The sequence below is a fragment of the Mus musculus genome, chromosome 7 (assembly GCF_000001635.26).
Source record: "Mus musculus strain C57BL/6J chromosome 7, GRCm38.p6 C57BL/6J".
NCBI lineage: Eukaryota > Metazoa > Chordata > Mammalia > Rodentia > Muridae > Mus > Mus musculus.
Genome location: NC_000073.6, coordinates 30,757,111 through 30,781,373, shown reverse-complemented (window position 1 = coordinate 30,781,373; position 24,263 = coordinate 30,757,111). Strand labels below are relative to the sequence as shown.

The following is a 24,263-nucleotide window of genomic DNA, read 5'->3' as shown; positions in this document are numbered from 1 at the left end:
CAGCCTCCTGACTCCAATCTCCTGTTTTGAGCAATTGTCCTTTCAGGCAGGCCATCAAGACATCTAGAGCTACTAAGCGTGATACTGTAATTCATGTTAGGCAAAGATTGTTTTTGCAGACGGAGAAACTTGCAGGAAGCCATCAGCTAGCTGATCCTGTGATACCCAAACCTAAGCCCAGGTCTCCTCTCTCTCCAGCCAGTCGCATCTCTCATTTCATGCTCAGGTTCTCCCAGCCACCAACCCACATTTCCACTCCCCCTGCATCCAGGTCAGCAGGGTCGTATTGAATAAGGAGTCAAGAGAGTCTCAGGGAAACAAAGAGTCATGTTTTATTTCCACAGAGAAACTGGAGAGTAGGAAGCTCCAGATGCCTCGTTCCAGGGACTTGCGGTCACGTACGGAAGAAGAGGTGAAGATCTGGCTGGTTATACAATGAAACTGATTAGTCGCCAAGACACCACAATCGAATGGGGAGAATGAGGACAGATAAACCAGGTCCCCAGGCGAGATGACAGGCTTGTCATGCCCAGGTAGGTCAGCTGCATCAGAGAGGACTCTGGGTAAGGACAGTCAAACTCCCTGAAGACCTGTGTGCATTCGTGAGGAGTCCGCAGTGACTAGAAGGAATGTTCTAGAAGAAAAAGAAAGCAGGAGAAAAAAAATGAGAGGACCCAACCATTCCTACACTGATGGAGAACAAAGCCTTTCATGAAGATTCCTGGCTCCAGGGGTCCCTTAGAGTCCTCCCTGTCGGCCTTCAGACCCCTCACTCTTACTCCTATATAAAATAGATGCTATGGGCCCACTGAGGTACTGAATAACCACTTTCCAGGCCAGGCATGACGGTAAGCACCCATCCCACCAGCCTCCAGGAGGCTGAGGCAAGAGGATTAGACCACGCTGAGCTACACAAAAAGACCCTGCCTCCAAAATACAAAACAAGATATCAACAAGAAAAACAGACTTCCTTCTTGGGGCCTTACTTCAACCCACCTCTGAACCTTCGCCTTCTGTCTGTTAGTGCCGTTGACCAGCCTTCTCCTTGGTTCTAAACCTTAAAGTTTCCTCTCTGTTCTTCAACCACCATTCACTCATATACAGCCCCTGGGACGTTTTCTTTGTTTATTTGGGTTTGTTTTTTGTTTGGGGGGTGGTTTTATTTTTTTTCCCTGAGACAGGGTTTCTCTGTATAGCTCTTTCTTTCCTAGAACTTGCTCTGTAGACCAGGCTGGCTTCAAACTCAGAGATGCACCTGCCTCTGCCTCTCAAGTGCTGGGATTAAAGGCCTCGGCCACCGCTGCTGCCTGCCTCCTAGGCCTTTTTCTAAGGAGTCTTTCTCCACCCCCCACAAAGCAGGTGCTCTTCCTAATCACTCTTCAGTATGCACCCCAAGGACACCAGCCTTCCAGTGCTGCTCACTGAGGGCCAAGGGAATCCTCAGCTCCCAGAGGTGGCTCCTTCTGCTCCTGGCGCTCAGCCTTGACACTTACCTACCAAAACTTCAGCCACTTCAGCAGGCCAGGTTGTGCCCGGGAAGCCTGCAGGACAAGGAGAATGGCTGAGTGAGCACCATACTGTCACCACCACCCTCAGCAGCCTGGATGGAGGGGGTGTTGCCTCAAGCTGCATCCTTAACCCCGCCCCCTATGCACACCCTGGTACTCACCGAGGAAGATGAAGGTGTGACTCCCGCCTGGGAAGGGAAGATCAAAGGAGATCACAGGAAGCCATGGTGGTCCTCTCTAGGCTACCCCTTGGCCTCAGGCTCCCCAAGATCCCCCATGATAAGCCAACATTATCAGCAAAGCCCTTCCCGCTGGCTGTAGAGATTCAGTCTATGGCCTTTCTGTCCTGAGCACCCATTTTATCCAGGATGATATTGAATCCCCCAAACACACAATGGAATAGAGGAGTGGGAGAGGAAACCTCTCCTGCTTGTGGGACGGATGGAGGTCAGCCACACACAGAAGCCAGGTGAGGCCTATGGTGTCGTTTGTTTGCTTGCTTGCTTTTGTCTTTGTTTTCGAGGTGCCGAGAGAAGTGGAGCACAGAGTCTCACACGCACTAGGAAGCATCCTACCACTGAGCTGCATCCTTGGCCTTTATATTTTGAGACAGTAAGTGCCCAGGCTAGATGTGCACCATAGCCCAGGCAGTCCCTGAACTTCTCGTCATCCCCCTGCCTCAGTCACCATCCCCACCCCAGCCCAGGTTGCTGGGATGGTAGGCTATGTGTGGCCTCGATGCAGCTTCTCTTATCTCAGAGGAGAAATGGAAAGCGGTCCCTGGCCTGGCTGTCCTTGTCAGCCATGCTGGTATCTAACATATTCCTGTCTGGCATTATAATATCACCTTGTTTATTTTTTGGCTGGTTGGTTGGCAGGCTGATGGGTTTGCAAATGCTAGGACCAGAGCCCAGGGCTTTCCTCTGTGAAACAGGTACTCTGCCTTGAAGCCACACCCCTAACTCCTAAGGCTGTATATTTCTTTTTTTATTTCTTTTAAAAAACTTTTTTTTTTTTAAAGAAAAAGCTGTTTTGTGTATGTATGTATTTGGGCCTCGGAATACATGTGGAGGTCAGAAGACAACATAGCAGAGTCAGCTTTCTCCTTTCACCATGTGGGTCCAGGGGTTTGGTCTCGGGCTATGAGGCTTGGCAGCAAGCCCCTTTACCCTCTGAACCACCTCACACCCCTAAGACAGCCAAATCTGCAACTCCACAAAACAAACCTCTCAAGTCTCTTTTCCTCCCTTCTCTAATTCCTCGGAGGAGCAAGGAGGCCTTCAGTTCCCCACCAACCAAAAGTCCCAAAGCTTAGCTTCTAGGATGCGCTGGGATGCTATCCTCTACTCCAGCTGCTGCCCCACAACTGCAAGCAAGAGCAATGCCCCGAGGCAAGCCTCCTGTGTGGCCTAGGTCTCTCTCCTGCACCTACTTCCTAGCTGCTGGGGGTCTGTCTGGGGCACCCCACCCACTGGTGTCCTCCTTACACAGTGTGATGGAGGGAAGAGAGAAGCGGCTCTCTGCTCCAAGCAGAGACACCCTCCCAACCCCACCCCCACCCCCACCCTGAGAAAACAGAGTTTTCTCAAAATTCACCTTGGCAGTGGTCTTGGTATAGTATTGCCAGTTGTAAGTAGGATTCACCTGCTGGTTATTGTAGTAGTTCTGTAGGAACAAAGGGGCATGAGGTGTAGAGGAGAAGGGGAAATGTCATTTCATCATCTAATAAGCCTCCACTTCTGTGCCCAGACAGCTGGTTTCTTAGAAGCCATGCTTTGCCCCCTCTGTGTAGCGGGGGCTTTCTTTCCTGTTACCCAACAGGGTTAACTGGTGCCCAGATTCCTCTTCCCCTCCTCCTCCTCCTCCCCCTCCTCCTCCTCCTCCCCCTCCTCCTCCTCCTCCCCCTCCTCCTCCTCCTCCTCCTCCTCCTCCTCCTCCTCCTCCTCCTCCTCTGCAATCCATCCCAGCTCCTCCAGCGTGACATGGGAGGTAAGGACAAGAGACCCCGAGGAATAAAGGTGGCATTTAAGTTGGGGGTCAGGGAAGGAGCTCTTGCCTTGGATGAGTCAGCTGAAAGATCTTGTCTTGCTTCAGGCTTAGAAAACTGTCAGTGGGAGAGAAGGAAGAGAATTTCAGCTTAGCCAACTGTGAGAATGGGGTGGTAAGAGACCCAGGCCCTTCCAGGGGAGCCCTTGGACAAAGAAACTCACCTGGTCAGCTCCACCTGCCCTCTTCTGCAGAGATGACAGATCTGAACCCTAAAAGGGAGTCAGAAGCCATGATCAGTGTCCACAGTCCTCTAGGCCTTGCCAACCTTCCAGAGCCCGCACACTGCACCGCCTCAGCTCTGCCTCCTCTCAGGGCTCTGCCTGTCCCACCCCACCCCTGTAATGGTCCCAGCTCAGTCCAGTAAGCCTGGAGGAAGCCAATGGCCCAGACAGATATAGGACACAGGTTTCCACACTCGGGGGTTGGGGGAGCAATGGTGGAGGGCCCAGTTGGGCAACAGCGCCACCTCCACACAGGCTGCAGGGTTGGAAGCTCTGAGTGTTGACTGGTGCTAGAATAACAAAGGCAACCCACAGGGGTCCCTTAGCCCAGCCAGCTATGAACCTACAGCAGCCCCTGCTGCTCCCTGTAGGCCTTTTAATCCTGCTAAGCAGATGCTGTTCTCCATGAGGTAGCAGGAACTCAGTGATAGGATGGTTCCCAGCGCAGGGAAGACAGGCACGGCAACATTTAAAGAAGTCTGCAGTGCACGCCTACAGCTCCTTCATATCTGATGGAGGCCATAGGATCAAACCTACTCTAGGCAGAGGCTCTACCACTGAGCCACACCCCAGCCCCTCACTGGGGGATTCTAGGCAGAGGCTCTACTACTAAGCCATCTTTCCAGTCCCCTGATACTGAGTCTTAGCCCTACCACCAGCTCTGGTACTGAGGTCATAAACTGGCCACTCAAAGCCCTCTAGACCCTTTTGTTTGGTCTTCTTTAAAAAAAAAAAAAGAAAATTAGTTGCGAATGATTTAAAATCAGATTTCTAATTTTTCTTGAAAAAAAAATTACAATGCAGTCACTCTGGTCCTACCTATGTGCATAAGGAACTCAGACAATCTCTCCTCAGTTTTGGTTCCCAAAGGCCACTAACCACGCAACGCTGAGGTGTGGCTTTCTCCGTGACCCGGTGGACCTGCTCCTCATACCCAAGACCCAGCTGTTCAGGCCTCTAGACCTGCCTGAACTTGACTTTACCTTCCTTATTCCCCTCCACTCTCCGCCCCTGTAGCCCCCTTGCCATCCCTTGAGAGTTGACCCCAAGTCCTTCCATCTTGTGGTCCCCCCGCCCCACTTTCCCTCGGTACCCACCCAGCTGTGGCTGTCTCCACGCCAGGCCACACCCAGCAGGATAAGCAGCAGAGCAGAGGCCGTGACTGGTTTCATGGTTGTGCTCTCGTACAGTGAGTGCCTCAGCCTCCTACCCTGGGATTTTATCCTAGGGAGACCCCTCCCACCACCCCAGTCCTCTTTCCTTCCATGACTCATAGCTTCCCGCGCGCGCACACGCTCTCTCACTCCCACTCCACCCAACTCAGGATTGCACAATCCCAGGAGAGGGAAGGGAAGGTGTCCTCCGTCATCAGGGACAGGAAGAAAATCAGCAAGCTACCTGTCAAGGGCTGCCAACCCTAAGTCCCTAGAGCCAAGATGCCATATCCCAAAAGTTCTACCCAACCCCCTCACCTCAATCTGTTTCCAGTTGAAGAAAGGAGTGCTGCGTTTGAAATTCTGGAAGGAGAAGGAGAGATGAGAGAGTACCCATGGTGCCAAAACTCAGTAAAGAAATGGTAACACACTGGGCAGGATGCCAGGTAGCTGCAGGGAGGGCCAGGTGCGGCTTGGGTTTGGATGAATACAAACATTTGGGAAATTGAGGGTGCTTAAGTTTGAGATGCTGTCGGGGATAAAAATATGATAAGATGGCCTATCTCAAAGATGAAGAGAGTCATCAGGTGTGTTGATATAATGAGATGGCCTATCTCAAAGATGAAGAGAGTTACCAGGTGTGGCGGTACACACCCAGGATCCTTGCACTCAGAAGGCCAAGGCAAGAGGACTGTGGGTTCCAAGCTAGCCTGTGTTACATAGAGAATTCAAGGCTAGCTTGGGCTAGCTAGCAAGTTCAAAGCCAGCTAGGGATCTATAGTGAGATCCTGTCTCAAAAATGTGAAATAACAGCCACAGATGTTGGTTAGTAATAGAGCACTCGCTTAGCATGTACTTAGCATGTGCTTAGCATGTGCTTAGCAAGTGCTCTCTGTTCCACCTGCAGCACTGAAGAAATAAAACATAAACCCCCACTCCCAAAAAAAGAGTGACAATGTTTGTGGTAGGTGGGCTACATGTCTTTGAGGGAGACATTGGGGCAAGGGGACCATGATGGCCAGGATCCCGGGTCTTCGGAAAGTGGGAGTTCTCCTACCTCCCACAGTTTGCGGAAGTAGAGTAAAGCCCGAGTGCTGGGAGATGGGGCATGACCCTGTGAACAAAAGACAGGCAACAGGTTATCATGGAGCCTGCCACTGCCCACCTAAAGTCTCAGCTCCTCCTACTGCTGCCTTTCAGCCTTCAGAGATACCTTGTAACTAATGTGTGAAAGCCATGCTGGGAATCCCCGGAGACACCAGAACCTGGAACCAGAGACTGGCTAGAGGTCTGTGCTGTGTGGGCCCACGCCCAGCTCTGCCTTCTCCCAGTCCCTCTCCTTGACACAACACAACTGTCACAAACCCCTCAGGACCCAGGGCTACCAGTCACCAACACATCTCCCCACCCTGTTCTAGGACAACAGTGGAGGTGAAAAAAGGAGCAGAGACTAGCAGTATGGGGCAGCTACAATTTATTTCCAGGGAGAAGGGTAAGAGTTAGGGGTGATGGAATGGTGGGTCTCTCATGGAGCTGGTAGCTCCTCATCTGGAGGTCATGGTTTGTGAGATCTCCCCTTGTCCTGAGCAGAGAAATAGGCTCTAAGAGGAAGCTCGTGCCGTGGGTATCTCTGGGAGCAATGGCCAGGGGTTGGCTAGCAGGGACCCTGCTCTCAAAATCTGCACGGATCTTTTAAGATGCTATCTATTCTCCACACAAACCAGATGTTCCAGCTTGGGCTAGAGCCCCTCCCCTCACTCCTCCCATTGGCTAAAGTGCTCAGCTTCCACATCCCTTCCTCTGGGAAAGACTGGAGCTGGGTGCCGATTCTGCCCAGCACTCCTTTCTCCTGGACTGATTGCTGGAAGGCCAGTTCCTATGAATCCTACCTCCCTAGCATTCCCACATGGGCACAAATGCTTGGTCATGTGTGCAGCCCCTAGTATAGTGCAAGCCTGTACCCTGGCCTCCTCTGGAGTCCTGAGTCCCCACCCCCACCCATCTCCAAAGACTTTAGAAGGAGACTTATCCCACCAGAAGCTGGTTTCTTAAAAAACAGACCTCTCACCGGGCAGTGGTGTCACACGCCTTTAATCCCAGCACTCGGGAGGCAGAGGCAGGCGGATTTCTGAGTTTGAGGCCAGCCTGGTCTACAGAGTGAGTTCCAGGACAGCCAGGACTACACAAAGAAACCGTGTCTCAAAAAAACCAACAAACAGTCAAACCTCTAATCCAGGCACGGTGCATGCCTGGAATCCAAGCATTCAAGAGGCTGAGGCAGGAAACTCTCAGGTTTGAGGTAATTCTGGGCTACCTAATAAGTTCAAAGCTAACTGGAGCTACATTGGAAGGCTCTGTCTCAAAGTTAAGTGATAAAGGACTTTAAAAAAAAATAATTTTGTTCATTTAAACCAGAAACGCACTGCTGTGGGGAAATCTGCATCTCTCATTCCTTGCCTCAGCCCTCAGAGGTCAAAACTGTCTAGGCAGTTCTCCCCCCATCTCACAATGCCTACTTTTCCATAAAGACCTTAAGTCCTGGAAGGCTCAATGGACAGGGTCAGAGCAGCCACTGGAGAACAAGAACCCATAGCACAGAGTAAAGCCACTCTATCCCATGGAAAGGAGGACCTAGACTGGCCAAATATTTCAAGATAAGCCAGGCACCTAAATTATTAAGTGCTGATTTTTAAACTTTAGCAGGTACTTCATATTCTCTTTTAAATGTGTCTTGGTGACTCTTGAGAAGGCCACCCCATCACTTGGGTGTGTGCTGTCAACCCCCAAGTTTTCTGAGCCCAGTATCTCAGGTCTGTCAATCCAGCTACTAAGGAGACTGAGGCAGGAGGACATTGAGTTCAAGGACTGCCCGACAACTTACTGAATCCCTGTCTCAAAAAGTGAAAAAGAATGCTAGGGATACAGCTCAGTAGTACTCACCTGCCTAGAATCCCCCAGGGAGGGGCTGGGGGCGTGGCTCAGTGGTAGAGCCCCTGCCTAGAATCCCCCAGTGAGGGGCTGGGGGTGTGGTTCAGTGGTAGAGCCTCTGCCTAAAATCCCCCAGTGAGGGGCTGGGGGTGTGACTCAGTGGTAGAGCCCTGCCTAGAATCCCCCAGTGGGGGGCCTGGGGGCGTGGCTCAGTGGTAGAGCCCCTGCCTAGAATCCCCCAGTGAGGGGCTGGGGGCGTGGCTCAGTGGTAGAGCCCCTGCCTAGAATCCCCCAGTGAGGGGCTGGGGGTGTGGCTCAGTGGTAGAGCCCTGCCTAGAATCCCCCAGTGGGGGGGCTGGGGGCGTGGCTCAGTGGTAGAGCACCTACCTAGAATCCCCCAGTGAGGGGATGGACCAGTGGTAGAGAATCTGCCTAGAATCCTTCAGTGAGTGGTTGGAGGCGTGGCTTACAGGTAGAGCTGCTTATGTAGCCCTGGTGACACTCTAGGTTCAGTCCCCAGCTCTATACAAAAGGGATTAGGCAGACTGAGTAGGCATGATGGTAGGGAATTTACTGAGTGAGGACATATGAAGTTTGACAAATCCAGAGAGAAACAAGGAAAATGCACAGGGGAGCTGCTGTCACCAGATGGGTGACAGGTGTTGGAAGTGTCCCTGCTCATGTATAATCCTCCCAGCTAGGGCAGTGAAATTCTTTCTCCTTCTTGCACCCCACCCTTCCTTTTCACAGTGGATGCCCCTGGCCAGAATGGTTTGGCATCGTGATAGTTTGATGCGAATTGAGAGGATAAAGGGCAAAGAAAAGCCCAAACTCCCCTGGCAGAAAACCATGACTGTGGATGACAGAGGTACCTGTTTGGACCACTTTTTTTTTTTTAAAGCAAGGTTGGAGTTTGCTTTCACTTTAAAAATGTTTACATGTGTGCCTCTGTGTGTGTGTGTGTGTGTGTGTGTGTGTGTGTGTGTGTGTGTGTGTGTGTATAACTATATCTGTCTCTTTCTCTGTGTGTTGGGAGGAGGCCAGAAGAGGGCATTAGATCCCCTGGCATTAGATTTACAGACAGTTGTGAGCTGCCTGATGTTGGTGCTGGGAACTCTTTCATCTGCAAGATCAGCATATATCTGAAACACAGAGCCATTTCTCCAGCCCTATCTTTGGTTTAAAAAATTAACTTTTTCCAATGCTTGAGATTGAATCTAGGGCCACTAGAGAGCCTGATAAAGTGGTCTACTGCTGAGCCACACCCCCAGCCCCTCATTAGGGAATTCTAGGCAGGATCTCTACCTAGAGTTTCAACTCGGGCATTCACTGGTGGGTTTTAATTCTGAGATATCCTCTTCTTAAATCACCCAAACAGGCTATAAACTCCCTCTGTAGTCCAGGATGGCCTTGAATTTGCCAACCATACTGCCTTTTCTTCCAAAATTACCAGAATAATAAGCCTGCACTCTTGCAGGTCTGAGGAGCGACTCGACTGAGGTTGAGGGTCTGCCTGTTCTTTATGTTGAAATATTTACAACTTCCATCCCACCCACACATGCCCAGCTCCCAGGAATCTATGAATTTACACCCTCTTTCCAGATCTCCATTGGCTCCCACGTGTGGACTCATTTTGTTTGAGCATTTACTTAAATACCATTTTAGTGGCTATCATGACTCTCCCCCTGCCTCACCATGAAGATGTCTGGCCCCCCACTCTCTTGTTCTCTGCTCTCAAGTCAGCAGGTCATGGCCTTGTGGCCCTTACCTTGTTTATGGCATCCCAGTTAATGAAGCGCGTCTTGGACTTAAGATTCTGCAGAGAAAATAATAAGATATATTTAAGTCAGATCATTAAAAAAAATGTTTGGTTTGGTTTTCGTTTTGTTCTCTTTTTTTCGGGCCAGAAAGGGTCAAGGGCTGGGCTGGAGAGGTCACTAAGTGGGTAAGAATCCTGGATGCTGTTACAGGGGACCTGAATTCTATTCCAAGCACCCACATGGTGGTTCACAGAGTCTGTAACTCCAGTTCCAGGAGATCTGATGCCCTCTGCTGGCCTCTGCTGGCCTCTGCTGGCACTGGGCACACACACAATGTGCACACATCTATGCCAGCAGAGCATTCATATGCAAAAATAAAAACAAATGTCAAGGCCGAGGGTGTGGCTTTCTCGCAGGATGCGGAGGAGTGAGGATAAGGGGTGCTTCTCCAAAGGGAGCAGAGAAGCTTCCAGAACTCACCTCCCAGAAATTGTCAATGTTGAAGGGCAAGGTAGATGCATCCGAGTTCTAAGGAATGGACGAGAGAGGGCGCGAGGTGAGCAAGAGGCAGAGGCAGGAGATGTGGGTGTCAGGAGGGATAATGATAAAGTATGCCTGACACCCCGGTCCCAACCCAGGGTAGAGGAAGACATCCACTCACCATAGTGTTGAGTCCATTGACAGCTTCTTTTTGTATATTGCCACCATTGGACCCATGCCCCTGCATAGAGGGAAGGGAGAGACATGTTCAAGACTCATGTCCACTGTCAGACAAATCCTGTCAGTCTATCCCAGACCCACCCACTGCACCACTGGCCCCTCATCTCTCCTCTCCATAACTCTTTCTTATCTCTCTCCCACACCTGCATTCTCAGCTCAAAAAGATGAGTAACTTCAACCATGTGGCTGACTTAGACTCTTGAGACGTGTTTGGAGTCATCCTCTCCCCAGATTTACAGGGATTAACAGTGATCCACCGTCATGCCTGACTGTCACCTTCACATCCTTGCCTCCGCTTTATTCTGCCTGCCCCACACAAAGACCAATGAAGTTGATGATAGATGACATGTGGCCCTACTGTGTGCCCAGCACCACACCTTATCTTGCCATAGGACCTGTTTGAGATGACTGCATTTTAACAGAAGTGGTTAGCAGGATGTATCAGGCTCTGTCTACCTGTCTGGACCCTGGGCCTTGGTTTGTTTACAGTGTACAGTGGTTAAGGAAGCAGAGGAAGAAGTCGGGGTTCCCAGATACAAAGGGCCAAAGGACTTGCCTGAAAATACATAGATAATAAGGGGCAGACCTGACCTTTAACCCCCATCTTTATGCCCAAAGTTCAGCAACTTTCCACTTCTCAATACTTACCTATTAAGCACATTTATATGCACATATGTGTATGTGTGTGTGTATATACATACATACACATGTATGTATATTCTCTTGATCTCTCGGGGGGGGTGTCATTACTGGGAATTGAATCTAGATCCTCACATATGTTGTACAGGGGCTCTACCTCTGAGCCACGCCCCCAGCCCTTCACTGGAAGATTCTAGGCAGGGACTCTACCACTGAGCCACACCCCCAGGTCCTCACTGGGAGATACTAGGCAACTGCTCTACTTCTAAGCCATGTTCCAGTTCTTTTTCACTTTTTAAGGTAAGATTTCTCTGAGTTGTCCAGGCTGGCCATGAACACACACTATAGACCAGGCAGTCCTTGAACTTGTAATCCTCCTGCCTCATCCAGAAATGTGACTCCAAGTGTCACTTCCAGGCCCGGATCTCTGTCCTTCTGTTACTTCTGTCTCATTTCCCACTTGCCATCAGGATGGCTCTGAGGTAGATCCCAGTCACCATTTTGGCTTCCTGGTAGTCACCCGGCAGTTTAAGAGCAGCTTACAAGGAGAGATAAGTCCTTTTGTCTCTTGGCATTCTCTCTTACTCTCCACAATCCCTTCTGCTAAGCTGTCCTGGCTGTCCCTTGCTCACCTGGTAGTCATGGGAGCCTCCAAGGAGATGACTGCTTTCTTTACTTTCCTAGGAAAACATAATGTGCAGAAGTCAGGGGGTGGGGCAGAGAGGGTAGGACAGAGGGGTGTGTGGATATAAAGGCAGCTCCTTCTGTCCCCCAGCTCTTCTTTTCCACCTGTCACATGTGGGACCGCTGACTGCTAACTTACGCTTATGAATCTATCGCTTGCTGATAATAGTCTCTTCCCCAGAGCACAGCGAGAAGCACCATTGCTACTAAGTCATCAGAGCCCTCCCCTGGCCAGGCTGCTGGGCTCAACTGACACAGACTAGAAACTCCAGCTGGGCGGGTCTCTTAACTGGGCAGAAAGGGAGTGGCAGCGGGTGAGAAAGGACACACTGTTGCCGCTTAGCCAGCTCCTGGGTTAGAGATCAGCGGCTCCATTGTCTTTTCTCATTCCCAGAGCTAGCTGTAGACCTGGCCAGGATGTGGGGACACCTGCCCTGTCAGTAGTGCTACTGAAGATTAGTGACAGGCAGAGCGGCTCCTCCCCTGGGACCTCTAGGACTTCCCTGTTGTCTGCTGAAGTACCAAAAAAAAAAAAAGGAAGAAAAGGTGAAAAAAGGAAAAATGGCAGAGGCCATAGAAGAAAACTGGTGCTGTTGCTGATGGTCTTCTTGCTGTTGTTTGGTTTGGTTTGGTTGTTCTGTTTTTTGAGACAAGGTTTCTCTGTGTAGCCCTGGCTGCCTTGGAATATACTTTGTACACTAGGCTGAGCTTGAATTCACGGAGATCTACCTGTCTCTGCCTCCCAAGTGCTGGGAGGTGTGCGCCACAAAGCCTAACAGGCTCTCTGTGTTCTTAAAGCTGATTTAAAAATAAATAAATAGGGAACAAGAGTTAACAAGCTAAAAGAGCTGCTCCTAAAACCTGGGCACCCATAAAACTTAGCAGCCTAATATTCAAGTTCTTCGGAGAGCTGCTTCTGCTTAGCATCCTGCATCCCCTCCCCCAACACACCCTATTTTCTCCCAGTCTTATCTTGCTCCCTGCCCAGTGACCCCTGCTGCCACCAGGGCCCAGCCCTGCAGCCTCAGCATCTCCAGGGAAGGGATGAGAAACTCAGAATTCCAGCCCCACCCCAGATCTGCTGGCTCAACCTGCATTTTGCACAAGACCTCTAGGTGTGGACCCGGGTGTCATACTTACTCAACCCGCATCGTCACTGCGGGTACTGACCCTAGTACCCAGATTTCCAGAATAACTAGGAAGGTGTGTGTGTGCACTCTTAAGAGTTCAGTGGGTTCCGGTCCCTGGCCAGGGATGGGACATTTGAAATAGGCTAATAAAATACTGACAGTGGGCAGAGTGGTGCAGACCTGTAACTCTGGCAATCACAAGGCTGAGGCAGGAGCATCAAAAGTCTGAGGTTAGCCTGGGGTAGAGCCTATCTCCAAAATAAATAAATAAAATCAGACTGGTTTACACATGGATTCTTCACAGCCTCATCTGGGTATATAGCAAAGCATAATGCATAATAAGACTTTGCTATCAAAGTTAAAGGCCAGCCTGAGGCACCTAGTGAACCCTTATCTGAAGATAAAAACTGAAAAGAAGCTGGGCTTGGTGATTTATGCCTGTAATCTCAGCACTTTTAAGGCTTAGGCAATAGGATTGCTATGGGTTTAAGGGCAGCCTGGACTGATCCTGTTATTGAGAACTTGCCTTGAGAGAAAGAGAGGGGGAGGGGGATTTTAGTTCCATGGTAGAACACTTGCCTAAAATCCATCCAGCATTTAGAAGCTAGAGTAGGGTAGGGGGCAGGCTGCTCAGTGGTAGAACCCCTGCCTAGAATCCAACAGTGAGGAGCTGGGGGCGTGGCTCAGTGGTAGAGCCCCTGCCTAGAATCCCCCAGTGAGGGGCTGGGGGCGTGGCTCAGTGGTAGAACCCCTGCCTAGAATCCCCCAGTGAGGGGCTGGGGTGTGGCTCAGTGGTAGAGTGGCTGCCTAGCATGACCAAGGCTCAGTGTATCATGCGTGTGTGTGTGTGTGTGTGTGTGTGTGTGTGTGTGTGTGTGTGTGTGTGTGTGTATGTGTGTGCGCACACACATACACACACACACACAAGCATCAGAAATGAAGCAATGCTGTCCTGCTATCCACTGTGTCTTTGGAGACTTGAGGTTTTAGAGGTTTCTGTTTGGTAGCTTCCTTGTCAAGTTTGGATTCCCTCCCAGGTTGCCTGAAGGTGAGCATCAGTAATGATGCTGAGCAGAGTGGGCTCCTGGGTGGGGCCATACTACAGTGGTGAAAGGCTGCCGCTGTGCCTGTGAATTTGTCCGTCTCTCACCTGACTCCCAGATCCTCCGGCCATGCGCACATCATTCCCTGGGTTGTTACACTGTAGGAGAAAGATTTTTTTTCTCAGTCTCCTGCTGCTCTGCAGTCCCAGCCCCACTATGGCAGCATTGTCTTCAGCACTTCTTGGAAACAATGTTACCATGTGCAGGCAAGCTCCATCCCTGACAGCTCTTCCAGTATCTCCAGTGTCCACTCACCTCGGGTTTGTTTCCACCACCACTTCCACCACTTCCACCACTTCCACCCCTGCTGCCGGTTCCCTGCAAGGAAATAATGTCCATAAAGCATATGCAAAGAGACCCAGGAGCTCCCAGCCGTGTCCCCAGCCTCCATCCTTCCCTGACTTTGGCCAACTGGTTGTGAGAGGCAGTTGAACTTCAGCAATAGAAGGCCAGGCCTGGCCCAGGCTTTGAAAATACACAGTGACTGAGCTGTTAACTCTCTCTCTCTCTCTCTCTCTCTCTCTCCCTCTCCCTCTCCCTCTCCCTCTCCCTCTCCCTCTCTCTCTCTCTCCCTCTCTCTCACGAGTGCACACACACACACACACACACACACACACACACACCTATAAGAAGCTGCTATTGAGGCTGAAGAGATGCCTCAGAGGTTAAGAGCATCTTATTCATGTTCTTTGAGAGGACCCGAGTTCAGTAGCCAGGACACATGGGAGGTTCAAATCTTTGTGAACTCCACCTCTAGGGGATCTACCAGTCTGGCCTCTGTGGGCACCTGCATGTATGACCTACATACACATATATACCACATAAAAAAAAAAATTAAAGCAGCTGCCCCTAGGGGGCAGGCTGGGCTTGTCCACCCTCGCCCTTCCTTTTGAACCTTTGCTTACAAAAAAAAAAAAAAAAAAAAAAAAAAAAAGGTAAATGGGACCCTAGGGTTCTTACCCTGGAGACCGAATAGCCTTCATCAAAATTAGATGTTTCTATGTCCTGAATGGGGAGAAAGGGTGGTCTCAGACTCTTCACATAAAACCACCCGCAACTGGCCTTTATTTATTTGGGTTTGTTTGTTGGTGGTGATTTTTTGGTTCTCATGTAACCCAGGATAACCTTGAATTCATTATGTAGCCATGGATGGCCTTAACTCCTGATCCTGCCTCTACCTGCAGGAGCTAGGGTTGCAAGAGTATGTCACCACACTTGGCTTATGTGGAACTGAGGATGGAACATGGACTTAGTACACCCCAGACAAGCACTCTCCACCGCTGGGCACCAGCACCAGCCTCCTCCTTTGGGTGGCACAATTCTCAGACCCCTAAGGAAACTCGTGTGGCCTCCAAGTTTGAACTCTGTCTGTCTCTGCCTCTGCCTGTCTCTGTCTCTCTGTCTCTCTCTGTGTCTCTCCTTGTCTCTGTCTCTCTCTCTCTCAGCTCCTCTCTAAGGTGCCTCTCCTGGGGCTCTCACTCATCACATGGGAACCTCACGCGTGCACAGTTAGTTACTAGCATTGTCTACACCGCAGCTATCCTTAAGTCTCCATGATAACAACCTTCCCCTATTCTCCTGGAAGCACCCCAAACGAGTGGGGGTTTTCTTATTTGCTTTGTTTAAGACATAGCTATGTAGCTCTGGCTGCCCTCATATTCATAGCAATCCTCCTGCTTCGGCTTCCCCTGTGCTGGAGATTACAATATTATCCTATGCCCACCTGCCTTCTTCCCTCCCCTCCACCTCGGCTCTGCTCAGCAAGCAGTAAAGGTTAGGTCCGGGCCAGAGCTTTCCCACCATGGCAGTGTGCACAGTCGGTGCCCCTGCGTAAGGAGCCCTGTAATTAGGGCGGGGAAAGTCGGGGGCGGGGGGCTGAAGGAGTTGCGGATGACCACTGTCACTGAAGCCATCCACTCGAGGGCTGTGACAGCTTTAAGGGAAACCTCAGTGCCAGTGTCCCCACCACCGGAACTGTGATCCCATTCTAAGAAAGAAACTTACCCGGGACCCAGAACCGCTGTTGCCGCTGTTGCCACTGTTGCTGTTGCCGCTGTTGCCACTGTTGCTGTTGCCACTGTTGCTGCCGCTGCTACTGCTACTGCTGCCATTGTTGTCGCTGTTGCCTTGGCCACCGCCTCTACCGCTGCTGCCCTGACCATTACTGCCATGACTGCCTTGGCTACCACGACTGCCATCATTGCTGCTTCCCTAAGGGCCAGAAGAACAGAGCAATATCTAAGGACAGAGACTCCACAATTGTCTTCCTTGTCCCCTTACAGGGCCCTGCATAGCTTCCCCCACCCTCACCCCCACCCTCAGAAAGCATTGTATCCCGCCTTCCCAGAGCCAAACCAGAGACAGCACTCCTCTTACCCCAGAGTTACTGAAGCTTTCATGGGAGCCAGAAGGTGGGGGGTTGGTACACTGTGGATGGAAGGGGATGTCATGAGGGACGAGATGTCAAAACGACCTCCACAGGCCAGGCTTCTCTTGCTGCCTGTGGCTTGGCTTTCTTGCCCCTTTCCAGTTCCCTCCCTCTTCCCTGGCTTGTGACCTCCACTCTCCCCCCCTTCCTCCTCCCCTTCTATTCATCCCTGCCACTGTGTCCCGTGCACACTTCTTCTTACCCCTGAGTTCTGGTTGTTGCCTCTCACTGTCCCGTAGCCAGGCTGAGCCACAGCTCCCTGCATGGAGGCAGAGACCAGAGACCGAGTTTAGGATCCAGAAATAAGGAGGGGTGGAGAGAACAGGGTTGAGGGATGGGTCTGGGTAGTGACTTTACCTGGGCATTGGTTTCATAGTTGAGTGGTCCGCCATTGCCACCCTGACCCACAGAGCCACCCAGAGAGTTAGTCCCATAGTTGCCTCCTGAGGCCCAGGGTGTCCCTTGAGGACCAGGATTGCCCTGGACTCCAGCACCACCTTGAGAGCCATATGCGCCATGACCTCCAGATGTCCCCTGCAAAGACAATACACCAGTCCTTAGTCTGACAACCATGAGAGAGGGAATCAGAACCATCAGGGAGAGAAGGAAGGGGGAGGGGGGACCATGCAGGAAAGAGAAGATTCATGACAACAATAGAAACTATCTCTTCACCCTCTGATCCATCTCCAGGTTCTTGACCCAGCCACCCCCACCCCCTGTCCGCACACCCGGCTTCCCAGCCACTCACCCAGGACCCAGCGTTGTGGACAGCATCTACCCCTTGGCGAATGATATCCTCAGCCTGTCTGCCAATCTCATTCCCAGCGTTCCCCAGAGATCTTGCTGCTTCCCCAAGCCGGTGCTCAAAAACATCGCCTCTGCTCCCCATCAATGTGGAGCCACCTTCCTCTCCGTGCCCCTGGCCTAGGGCATTCTGGATTCCAGAGCTGGCTGCTTCTTTAGCCCCTTGGCCCACAGCCTCTCCAATTCCATGGCTAATGGCATCTCCTGCTCCATGGGCAGCACTTGCCCCTGTGCCCTCCCCTCCACTGTGCAGCGGGTTAGCTGCCCCACCACCCAGACATAGGGCCAGCAGGAGGCAGGCCAGAGAGCCCTGTAGCTTCATCTCTGCCCAGCTCCCTCTCTCCTCTGAGGATGTCTGCAGCCCAGTCTATTTGTTCCCTTCTTTCTTCCTCTGGGCTGAGACCTTTTCCTTTCCTTCCTTGCTTCCTTATTCTCCTTCCCCAGGACCCACAGCCTTCTCTCTCTGTTCCCAGACTTCCCTGCTTTCCAGAGTCTTTCTTCTTGCCACTACCCCTTATACTGTAGGTTGGGAAAAGGTAACAGGGCTGGGCCGCTTAAGATCCCTCCTCCAGTGACTCAGGGCCTATCCACAGATAGGGTAATGAAGCTTAATTGTGAGCGAGAGCTTGTGTTGAAACAGAGAGAGCTCTCCGGAGCAGGCCATCGGGAGGGAGGGGAAAGAATAAGATGAGACGGATGCAAAAGTGTTCCAGTTGCCTAACCTCAGGAATTTGGGGCACAGGGTGGGGACAGGAGCATCTAAGGAGATAGGTGTTGTTGTCTTTTGGAGGCGGCAGGGTGGGGGTACTTAGGAAGCAGGGCTCACAAACAGGTGAGACCCCAAGGGTATAAAGAGAGCAAAGCCACAGGATAGAGGACCCATCCCGGGTAAGCCAGCATGCACAGGGGCACGAAGACTGGAAAGAGGTGACCATTTCCAGCTCCCATCTTTCTCCTGGCATGCCTCTACCTGCAGGTGCCTGTCCTCTCACACATCCACAGTGCAGTCAGACACTGGGAATTCTAGGGCTGTGGTTAAGTTCTGAGGTTCTGGGTACCCTGGTGTTGAAGGAGTGGCATACCTCTGTTAGTGACAAGGAAGGGTTCAGGCACTGAGAGTTCAGGAGCCCAGGGTGCGGAGCAGGGGAATTGGGAGGGTCAGTCACCCCCAGGGCAAGAGTAGGCGGGAAGACCAGGGGAGGGAGAAGCTGACCTAGACACCCATCCTGTTTACCTGCATGGAAAGACATGTGTGCCTGTAAGAGCTCACAGCCACTGTACTGCTGCTTGCTCACTGCCCGAAGCCTTCCAGGGGCCAGGGCAGCCCTGGTGAGGAAAGAGGGATCAGTACAAAATATCTCTCTCTCTCTCTCTCTCTCTCTCTCTCTCTCTCTCTCTCTCTCTCTCTCTCACACACACACACACACACACACACACACACACACACACACACACACACACACACCGGTACTCGTGGCCCTCACCACTGGTCACAGTTCCAATGGGGAAACCCAAGCATCCTCCCCATATCTTGTCCCTGTTCGACAAGTGTGACTGCTTCTCTGTTCCCAGGAGCCCCAGGCCCTCCCACTTGGAACCGACTTGTAACACTGGGCTTCATCACCTAGTTAGGAGGGGCCAGTTTCCATCTACCTTTCTCAACGTCTCTCAGTCAGTCTCTCCCCACCCCAACACCCGCACCCCAACTTGTAACATCTAACACTTCTCTGCATATAAACACCATTCCTGACTGTCCCCCACTTCCACCTCCCTGCTGTTCCATTGCTGGTGTTTTAGTGATGGTAATAATAATAGTAATAATAATAACAATATTATCATCATCATCATTATTATTGTCATCAAGCTCCAGTTTGTCAAAGGCTTTCTATATGCCCAGGTTCCTAGCTTCCACATAGAATCATCTAATCCTAAAAGAAGACTCTTTATTATCCCCATTTAGAGATGTAGACACTGTGGCTCAGAGAACACAGACTGCCTGTAGCTGAACTAAGAGCCGAGCCCAGGCCCACCTCTGGCAGAGCCCAAGCGCCTGAGCCTTATCTGTCACTTCAGAGTGTCACACCAACCCTGGCTTGTCTAGATAGAACTAATTTTGGTTTTGCTCTGGAGCAATGTAGGAAGAGAGGGTGCAGGAGGAAATCTGGGTCCCCAGGCTGAGTACCAGAGCCTCTAGTCCCTGATCCCACTCATGGGTTGGGTAGAAGAGGAACTCAGGACAGTGCTCACTGACTTAAAAGCTCTTTCGTGGTTAATCTGGCCAGGCTTCACTTCCTGGTCCTGCAGCCTGCCCTGACCCATCTCCGTTGGTACTTACTTCCTATATACCAGCTTACTTTTAGGCTATTATTAGAGCCCAACATGGTGGCAACACATCTCAGCACTTAGAAAGTTGAGTCAGGAGAATCACTAGTTCAAGACCAGCCCAGGCTACATAACAAGACCCAATCTCAAACAAACAACAATGACAAAGAATGCTATAGGAAAACATTTTAGGAGTTGGCAAGATGGCTTAGCAGGTAAAGGCACTTGCCACGAAGGCTAACCATCTGAATTTGATCCTCTGACCTCACATGGAGGATTGAAAAGTGGTCCTCTGACTTCCACACATGCACCATGGTGCACACACACAGGCGAGATAGAGACACACAATGATGATGGTGATAATGATGTAAAAAATAAACAAAATACTTTATATCACTCGTAAAATAAGAAACAATGATCATCTCTCCTAGGAACATATTACCAGAAAAAAAAAAAAAAAAAAACAGAGAAAAGTAAACAATAGCATTTTTCGTAGCTGGCTGCAGTTCCTGGGGTGTGTGTGTGTGTGTGTGTGTGTGTGTGTGTGTGTGTGTGTGTGATAAAGGAAGGTTAGCTAGAGAAAGGTTAGGAGTGTTTGATGCTCTTCCAGAGGACCTCAGTTCAGTTCCCAGCACTCATTTCAAGTAGCTCAAAAGCACCTTTAACTCCAGCTTCAGGGGAGGAATGGTAGCTTGTCTATTCCTCAGCAGATAGCTCCATCTTAGCGGTTTACACAGGGTTAGCACTGCTGAATTCAGGGCATATTAATAGTAACAATAACAAAACGATGGGAGACGAGAGGTAGGGCTTGTGCTCAATTGACAGGAGTAACGGGGTAGAAACAATCAAATTACATTGTATTTTTTCAGGACCAATGGAAACTCTGTTTACCCAAAGTCTGGCGATTAAACAAAAGCCAGCATTCAGGAACTTGTGAAGTTGGTTCCTCTCTACCAAAGGAGCCACTTCCTTACCGCTGGCAGAAGGGACAAATGGCTGTCTGTGGTGCCTACTAGTACACCAAAGCACATGCTGGCCACCAGGCTCCCTTGATATCTCAAGTACCTAGTTCTTCTCACCTTCCCCTCCCCCAAACTTTCTCCAGCTCAGGAGCTTCCCCTCCCCCAGCTACTCAGGCTCCCTATAGCCCTGCTATTTCGGCTATGAGCTTTCTTCTGCCCTGTCTTACTTGCCCCCACACACTTTCTCTTGGTCCCACCATGTCTCCCCTCCCCACGCTGCTCCTGCAAACCAGAGTCAGCTGCTGTGGACTCTCTCTTCTCTTTATTACCCCACTGAAACTTATCAAGTGGTGGTCAGAACTGTAAAGAAAAGTACAATTGGAGTGTGTCAATAGAGAAGATAAAGCTGGTGTTTTCAGCCTTAAGTCGGGGAGAGTTCCTTCAGGTCAACTGGTAGGCAGACATCTACAGGAAGAAAACACACCATCACAGGGTAGAGAGTCTTCAAACAGGCAACATGCCACGGCCCAGGACAGGAGCCTGCTTACGCTACTCAAAGACCACAGTGGCTGGAGCAGGCAGGAAACGAGAGGTGCTAACTTAGAAAGCAGAGGAAGACAAGGAATTTGGGGATTGTGGTGAAGACTTTGGCTTTGGAGACAGCTGCTCACAGAGCTGCTTTAGGAAGCCCTCTGGGGTGGGGAATGCATAGAGACCATATAGTAGACATCAGGGGAAAGGGGAGACTGGCAGAGTATAGCAGGAAGATAGCCTTGGGTCAGGAGTCCTACTCCCTGCCACATCCTGTTCCTCTACAGGAACCTTCAGTATTATTCACTCCTGGAACTGTGATCCTTCTGTCTCTTCAGTAAAGACAGGCAGATGTGGAGCTCCGCTTCAGCAAGCACAGGAAGGGCTTTAAACAGTGCACCGCGGGCCCCAGAGAGGGCACCCTGAAGCAGCAGAACTTGGTGACCTGATGAGATGTAGTCTTGGTAATTGTTACTGTTCTTGATGATTTTTAAATTTTTGTTTTGATTTATTTGTTTTTAAAGCATTTAGTGTGTGTGTGTGTGTGTGTGTGTGTGTGTGTGTGTGTGTGTGTACATGAAGAGCTCAGAGGACACTGTGGGGGAGTTGTTTCTCTCCTTCCACCATGTGGGTCCTGGGGATTGATTTTAGGTCATCAGATTTGGCAACAAGAGTCTTTACCTGCTGAGCCATCTCACTGGTCCCAATTTTGTATTTTGAAACATGGTATTATAACATAGTCCAGGCTGGCCTGGAACTCACTACATAGAACAGGTTAGCCTCAAACTCATACTTTTTCTTCTTCCTTAGCTCTATAATCCTTAAAGCCATGGTTTCAGACAGGTGACACCACACCCTGGCTTATATTTGTATGGTACACACACACACACACACACACACACACACACACACACACACTGCCCCACTTTGCTTCAGGTCACAGGAAGGCAGGCTGCCTGTCAGGTAGCCATGACTAGCAGGAAAGGGCTCCCATCTGCTAGCTGGGTGGCCTTAGGCCACTCTCTCCCTCTTCTCCATCATCTGTGAGAGGATAATGATAGTGCCTGCCTCCTGGTACTTGTGAAGGCATAATGAATCATATCTATAAAGCGCTTAGCACAGACCCAGGAAGGACCCATAAAAGGTGGCAGTGAGCAGGGAGGTCCCACCCAAATTCCTCGTCCTGTTCTTAGGCATACGCAGAAACTGGCTCTTCCTCTGTTGCTCCCTGGCCTGGCTCCACCCTTCCCAGCAGAGTGTTTCTTGCTCACTCTCATTCCATGGCCTGGCCCCAGTTAGCTCATGTGTCAGACATTTGGGTCTGGCCTTGACCTCACCACTGAATCTCCGAGGGGGGTGGTGAGTGTCATACAAATAACATTTGTGGTATAGTTACAAATTGCCACAGGCACCATGAAGGACAAAATCAGAGTATCAGGAGAGAGAATGACAACTGGGGGGCGTGGTCAAGACAGCTGTGGACAATCCAGCAGAGGGCAGCAAATTGGGCTCTCTCCCAGGCAAGAGGGGCTTGGGAGTTGGAACCCTCAGGGCTATTCTGTAAACAAACAGGTGAGAGAAATAGTCAATGTGAAAGAGGGGTGGGGGAGGGAGGGAGGGAGGGAGGGAGGGAGGGAGGGAGGGAGGAAGGAAGGAAGGAAGGAAGGAAGGAAGGAAGGAAGGAAGGAAGGAAGGAAGAAAGAAAGGAAGACTGTCAAGATAGCTCAGTGTGAATAAGGGGGCTAACTGCCAAGCTTCAGTTCAATCCCAGGCCCCCAAGCGGCAAAGGGAATCATCTCTGGCAAAGTTGTCCTCTGCCGCCTTCTATACCCAGATCAAGGCAGCAGTGTACATGTGCATGGGCACACACACACACACACACACACACACACACACACACAAAACACAACACACACACACACATACACACACACACACACACATACATACATACATAGATACATACATAGATACATAAATGTAGTTTTTAAAATAGCCATTGCAAGCTTTTACTTGGTAAAAGAGCACTTGAATACTGCCTTTGGGAAGCAGGAGCTGTCGGGCACCTCCCAGAAGGGCCTGGCCCATCACCATCAGTCCAGCACAGAGTGGTCATCGAGTGTCTGGCATATTTCTGCTTACCAAAGTGCATCTCACAGATCTCTGCGGCATGTTTTGAAATGGACTAAAAGAAATATATAGCTGATGGCACATGCCTGCAATTCCAGCAATCAGGATATAGAAGTAGGACAATAGGAGTTTCTGTTGTGGTTACAGTGATCCACGTTGATTTGAGACGAGGTTGGACTACATAGATAGCACCAATGGCCTTGAGCTTGCCCTGATTGATGATCCTGCCCCTGGCTCCTGAGCACGGGTAGGTATGATAGGTATGTACCACTAGATCCAGCAAGAATTAAGAGCTTAAGGCAATGCGGTCTAAATGGGGAGAGCCTATTAGAAGAAGAATGAGGGGAGGAGGAGAGGGGAGGGGAGGACAAAGAAGTGGAGAAGCAGCAACGGAGCTGCTTAAGGCATGTGCTCTTAATCCCAGCACTCGGGAGGCAGAGGCAGGCAGATCTCTGTGAGTTCCAGGGCAGCCTGGTGACCTGACTTTGATTCTGAGGCCCACATGGTGGAATGAGAGAACAGACACCCGTAAGTTGTCCTCTGACCTCCACACAAGTGCAGTGTAGCATGCACATGCCCACACACAAACACATGCAAACATAAATACGTGCATGTTTTCCTTTTTGTTTTGTGAAGATTGTTCTGAGACTAGATGGCCCGGTGTGTGCTCAAGCAAGTTTAAGACAGTAATGGGGGGATCTGAGGGATGAGGTCACCACTGCTGCAAAATCTTTTCATCCTCTTGTCTGAAACATTTTCAAAATCTTTCAGATGTTATACATGATAATACCCAAAAAAATAAAATAAAATAAAAGACAATGTCTCCCTGGCTGGCCTGGAAACAAACTATGTAGACCAGGCTGACCTCAAACTCAAGAGATCTGCCTGTCTCTGCCTCCAGGGTACTGAGATTAAAGGCTTAAGCCACCTCTACAAAAAACAGAGGGGAAAGGGGCCTTAACTATCTGGGATATTGCCTCTATTGTGCAAATGTAGGCTTCTCTGTGTACTACGGTGTTGTTTTGTCCTTAAGGGGGTGTTTCCTGCTGGCCCATCTCTCTGTAACTAAGTTACAGCCTAGGCTTTTCATGGTCTAAGGTCTGCCCCCCACCGTCCCCCCCCCCCCCCCACCGCAAAGCCAAATTCCCTGGTGCAAACACTCTGTCTCAGCCTCTGCCCAGTGGGTGGAG

The 24,263-nt window shown here is 50.5% G+C and overlaps 1 protein-coding gene across 5 annotated transcripts; it reads right to left on the bottom strand.

Moving 5' to 3' along the window:
- Positions 1-307: 307 nt before the first annotated feature.
- Dmkn (dermokine) lies at positions 308-17,618 on the bottom strand. Of its 5 annotated transcripts, NM_001166173.1 has the most exons (20): positions 17,073-17,618; positions 16,682-16,858; positions 16,527-16,583; positions 16,273-16,323; positions 15,901-16,107; positions 14,857-14,901; positions 14,152-14,214; positions 13,944-13,994; positions 11,612-11,659; positions 10,282-10,341; positions 10,101-10,148; positions 9,629-9,676; positions 5,990-6,046; positions 5,251-5,295; positions 3,719-3,766; positions 3,565-3,612; positions 3,105-3,173; positions 1,670-1,696; positions 1,494-1,541; positions 308-634 (listed from the first exon to the last, which is right to left on the bottom strand). In NM_001166173.1, the coding sequence occupies exons 1-19, from the start codon at positions 17,448-17,450 to the stop codon at positions 1,494-1,496; spliced, it is 1,575 nt and encodes a 524-aa protein (NP_001159645.1). In that variant the 5' UTR covers positions 17,451-17,618; the 3' UTR covers positions 308-634. The 5 variants fall into 5 exon arrangements, with proteins under 5 accessions (NP_001159645.1, NP_766487.3, NP_001356288.1 ...); NM_172899.4 differs by lacking the exon at positions 11,612-11,659; NM_001369359.1 differs by lacking the exon at positions 14,857-14,901 and having other exon boundaries at positions 17,073-17,616.
- Between the last annotated feature and the right edge of the window lie 6,645 nt (positions 17,619-24,263).

What these genes read in the sequence shown, in the direction of transcription:
- Dmkn (NM_001166173.1), bottom strand. Translation starts at nt 17,450, where the DNA reads ATGAAGCTACAGGGCTCTCTGGCCTGCCTCCTGCTGGCCCTATGTCTG. An exon ending in GCAACAACCAGAACTCAGGG is followed by an intron (nt 16,324 to 16,526) that starts GTAAGAAGAAGT and finishes TTCCATCCACAG; the next exon opens with TGTACCAACCCCCCACCTTC. An exon ending in AAGGCTATTCGGTCTCCAGG is followed by an intron (nt 14,215 to 14,856) that starts GTAAGAACCCTA and finishes ATTTCCTTGCAG; the next exon opens with GGAACCGGCAGCAGGGGTGG.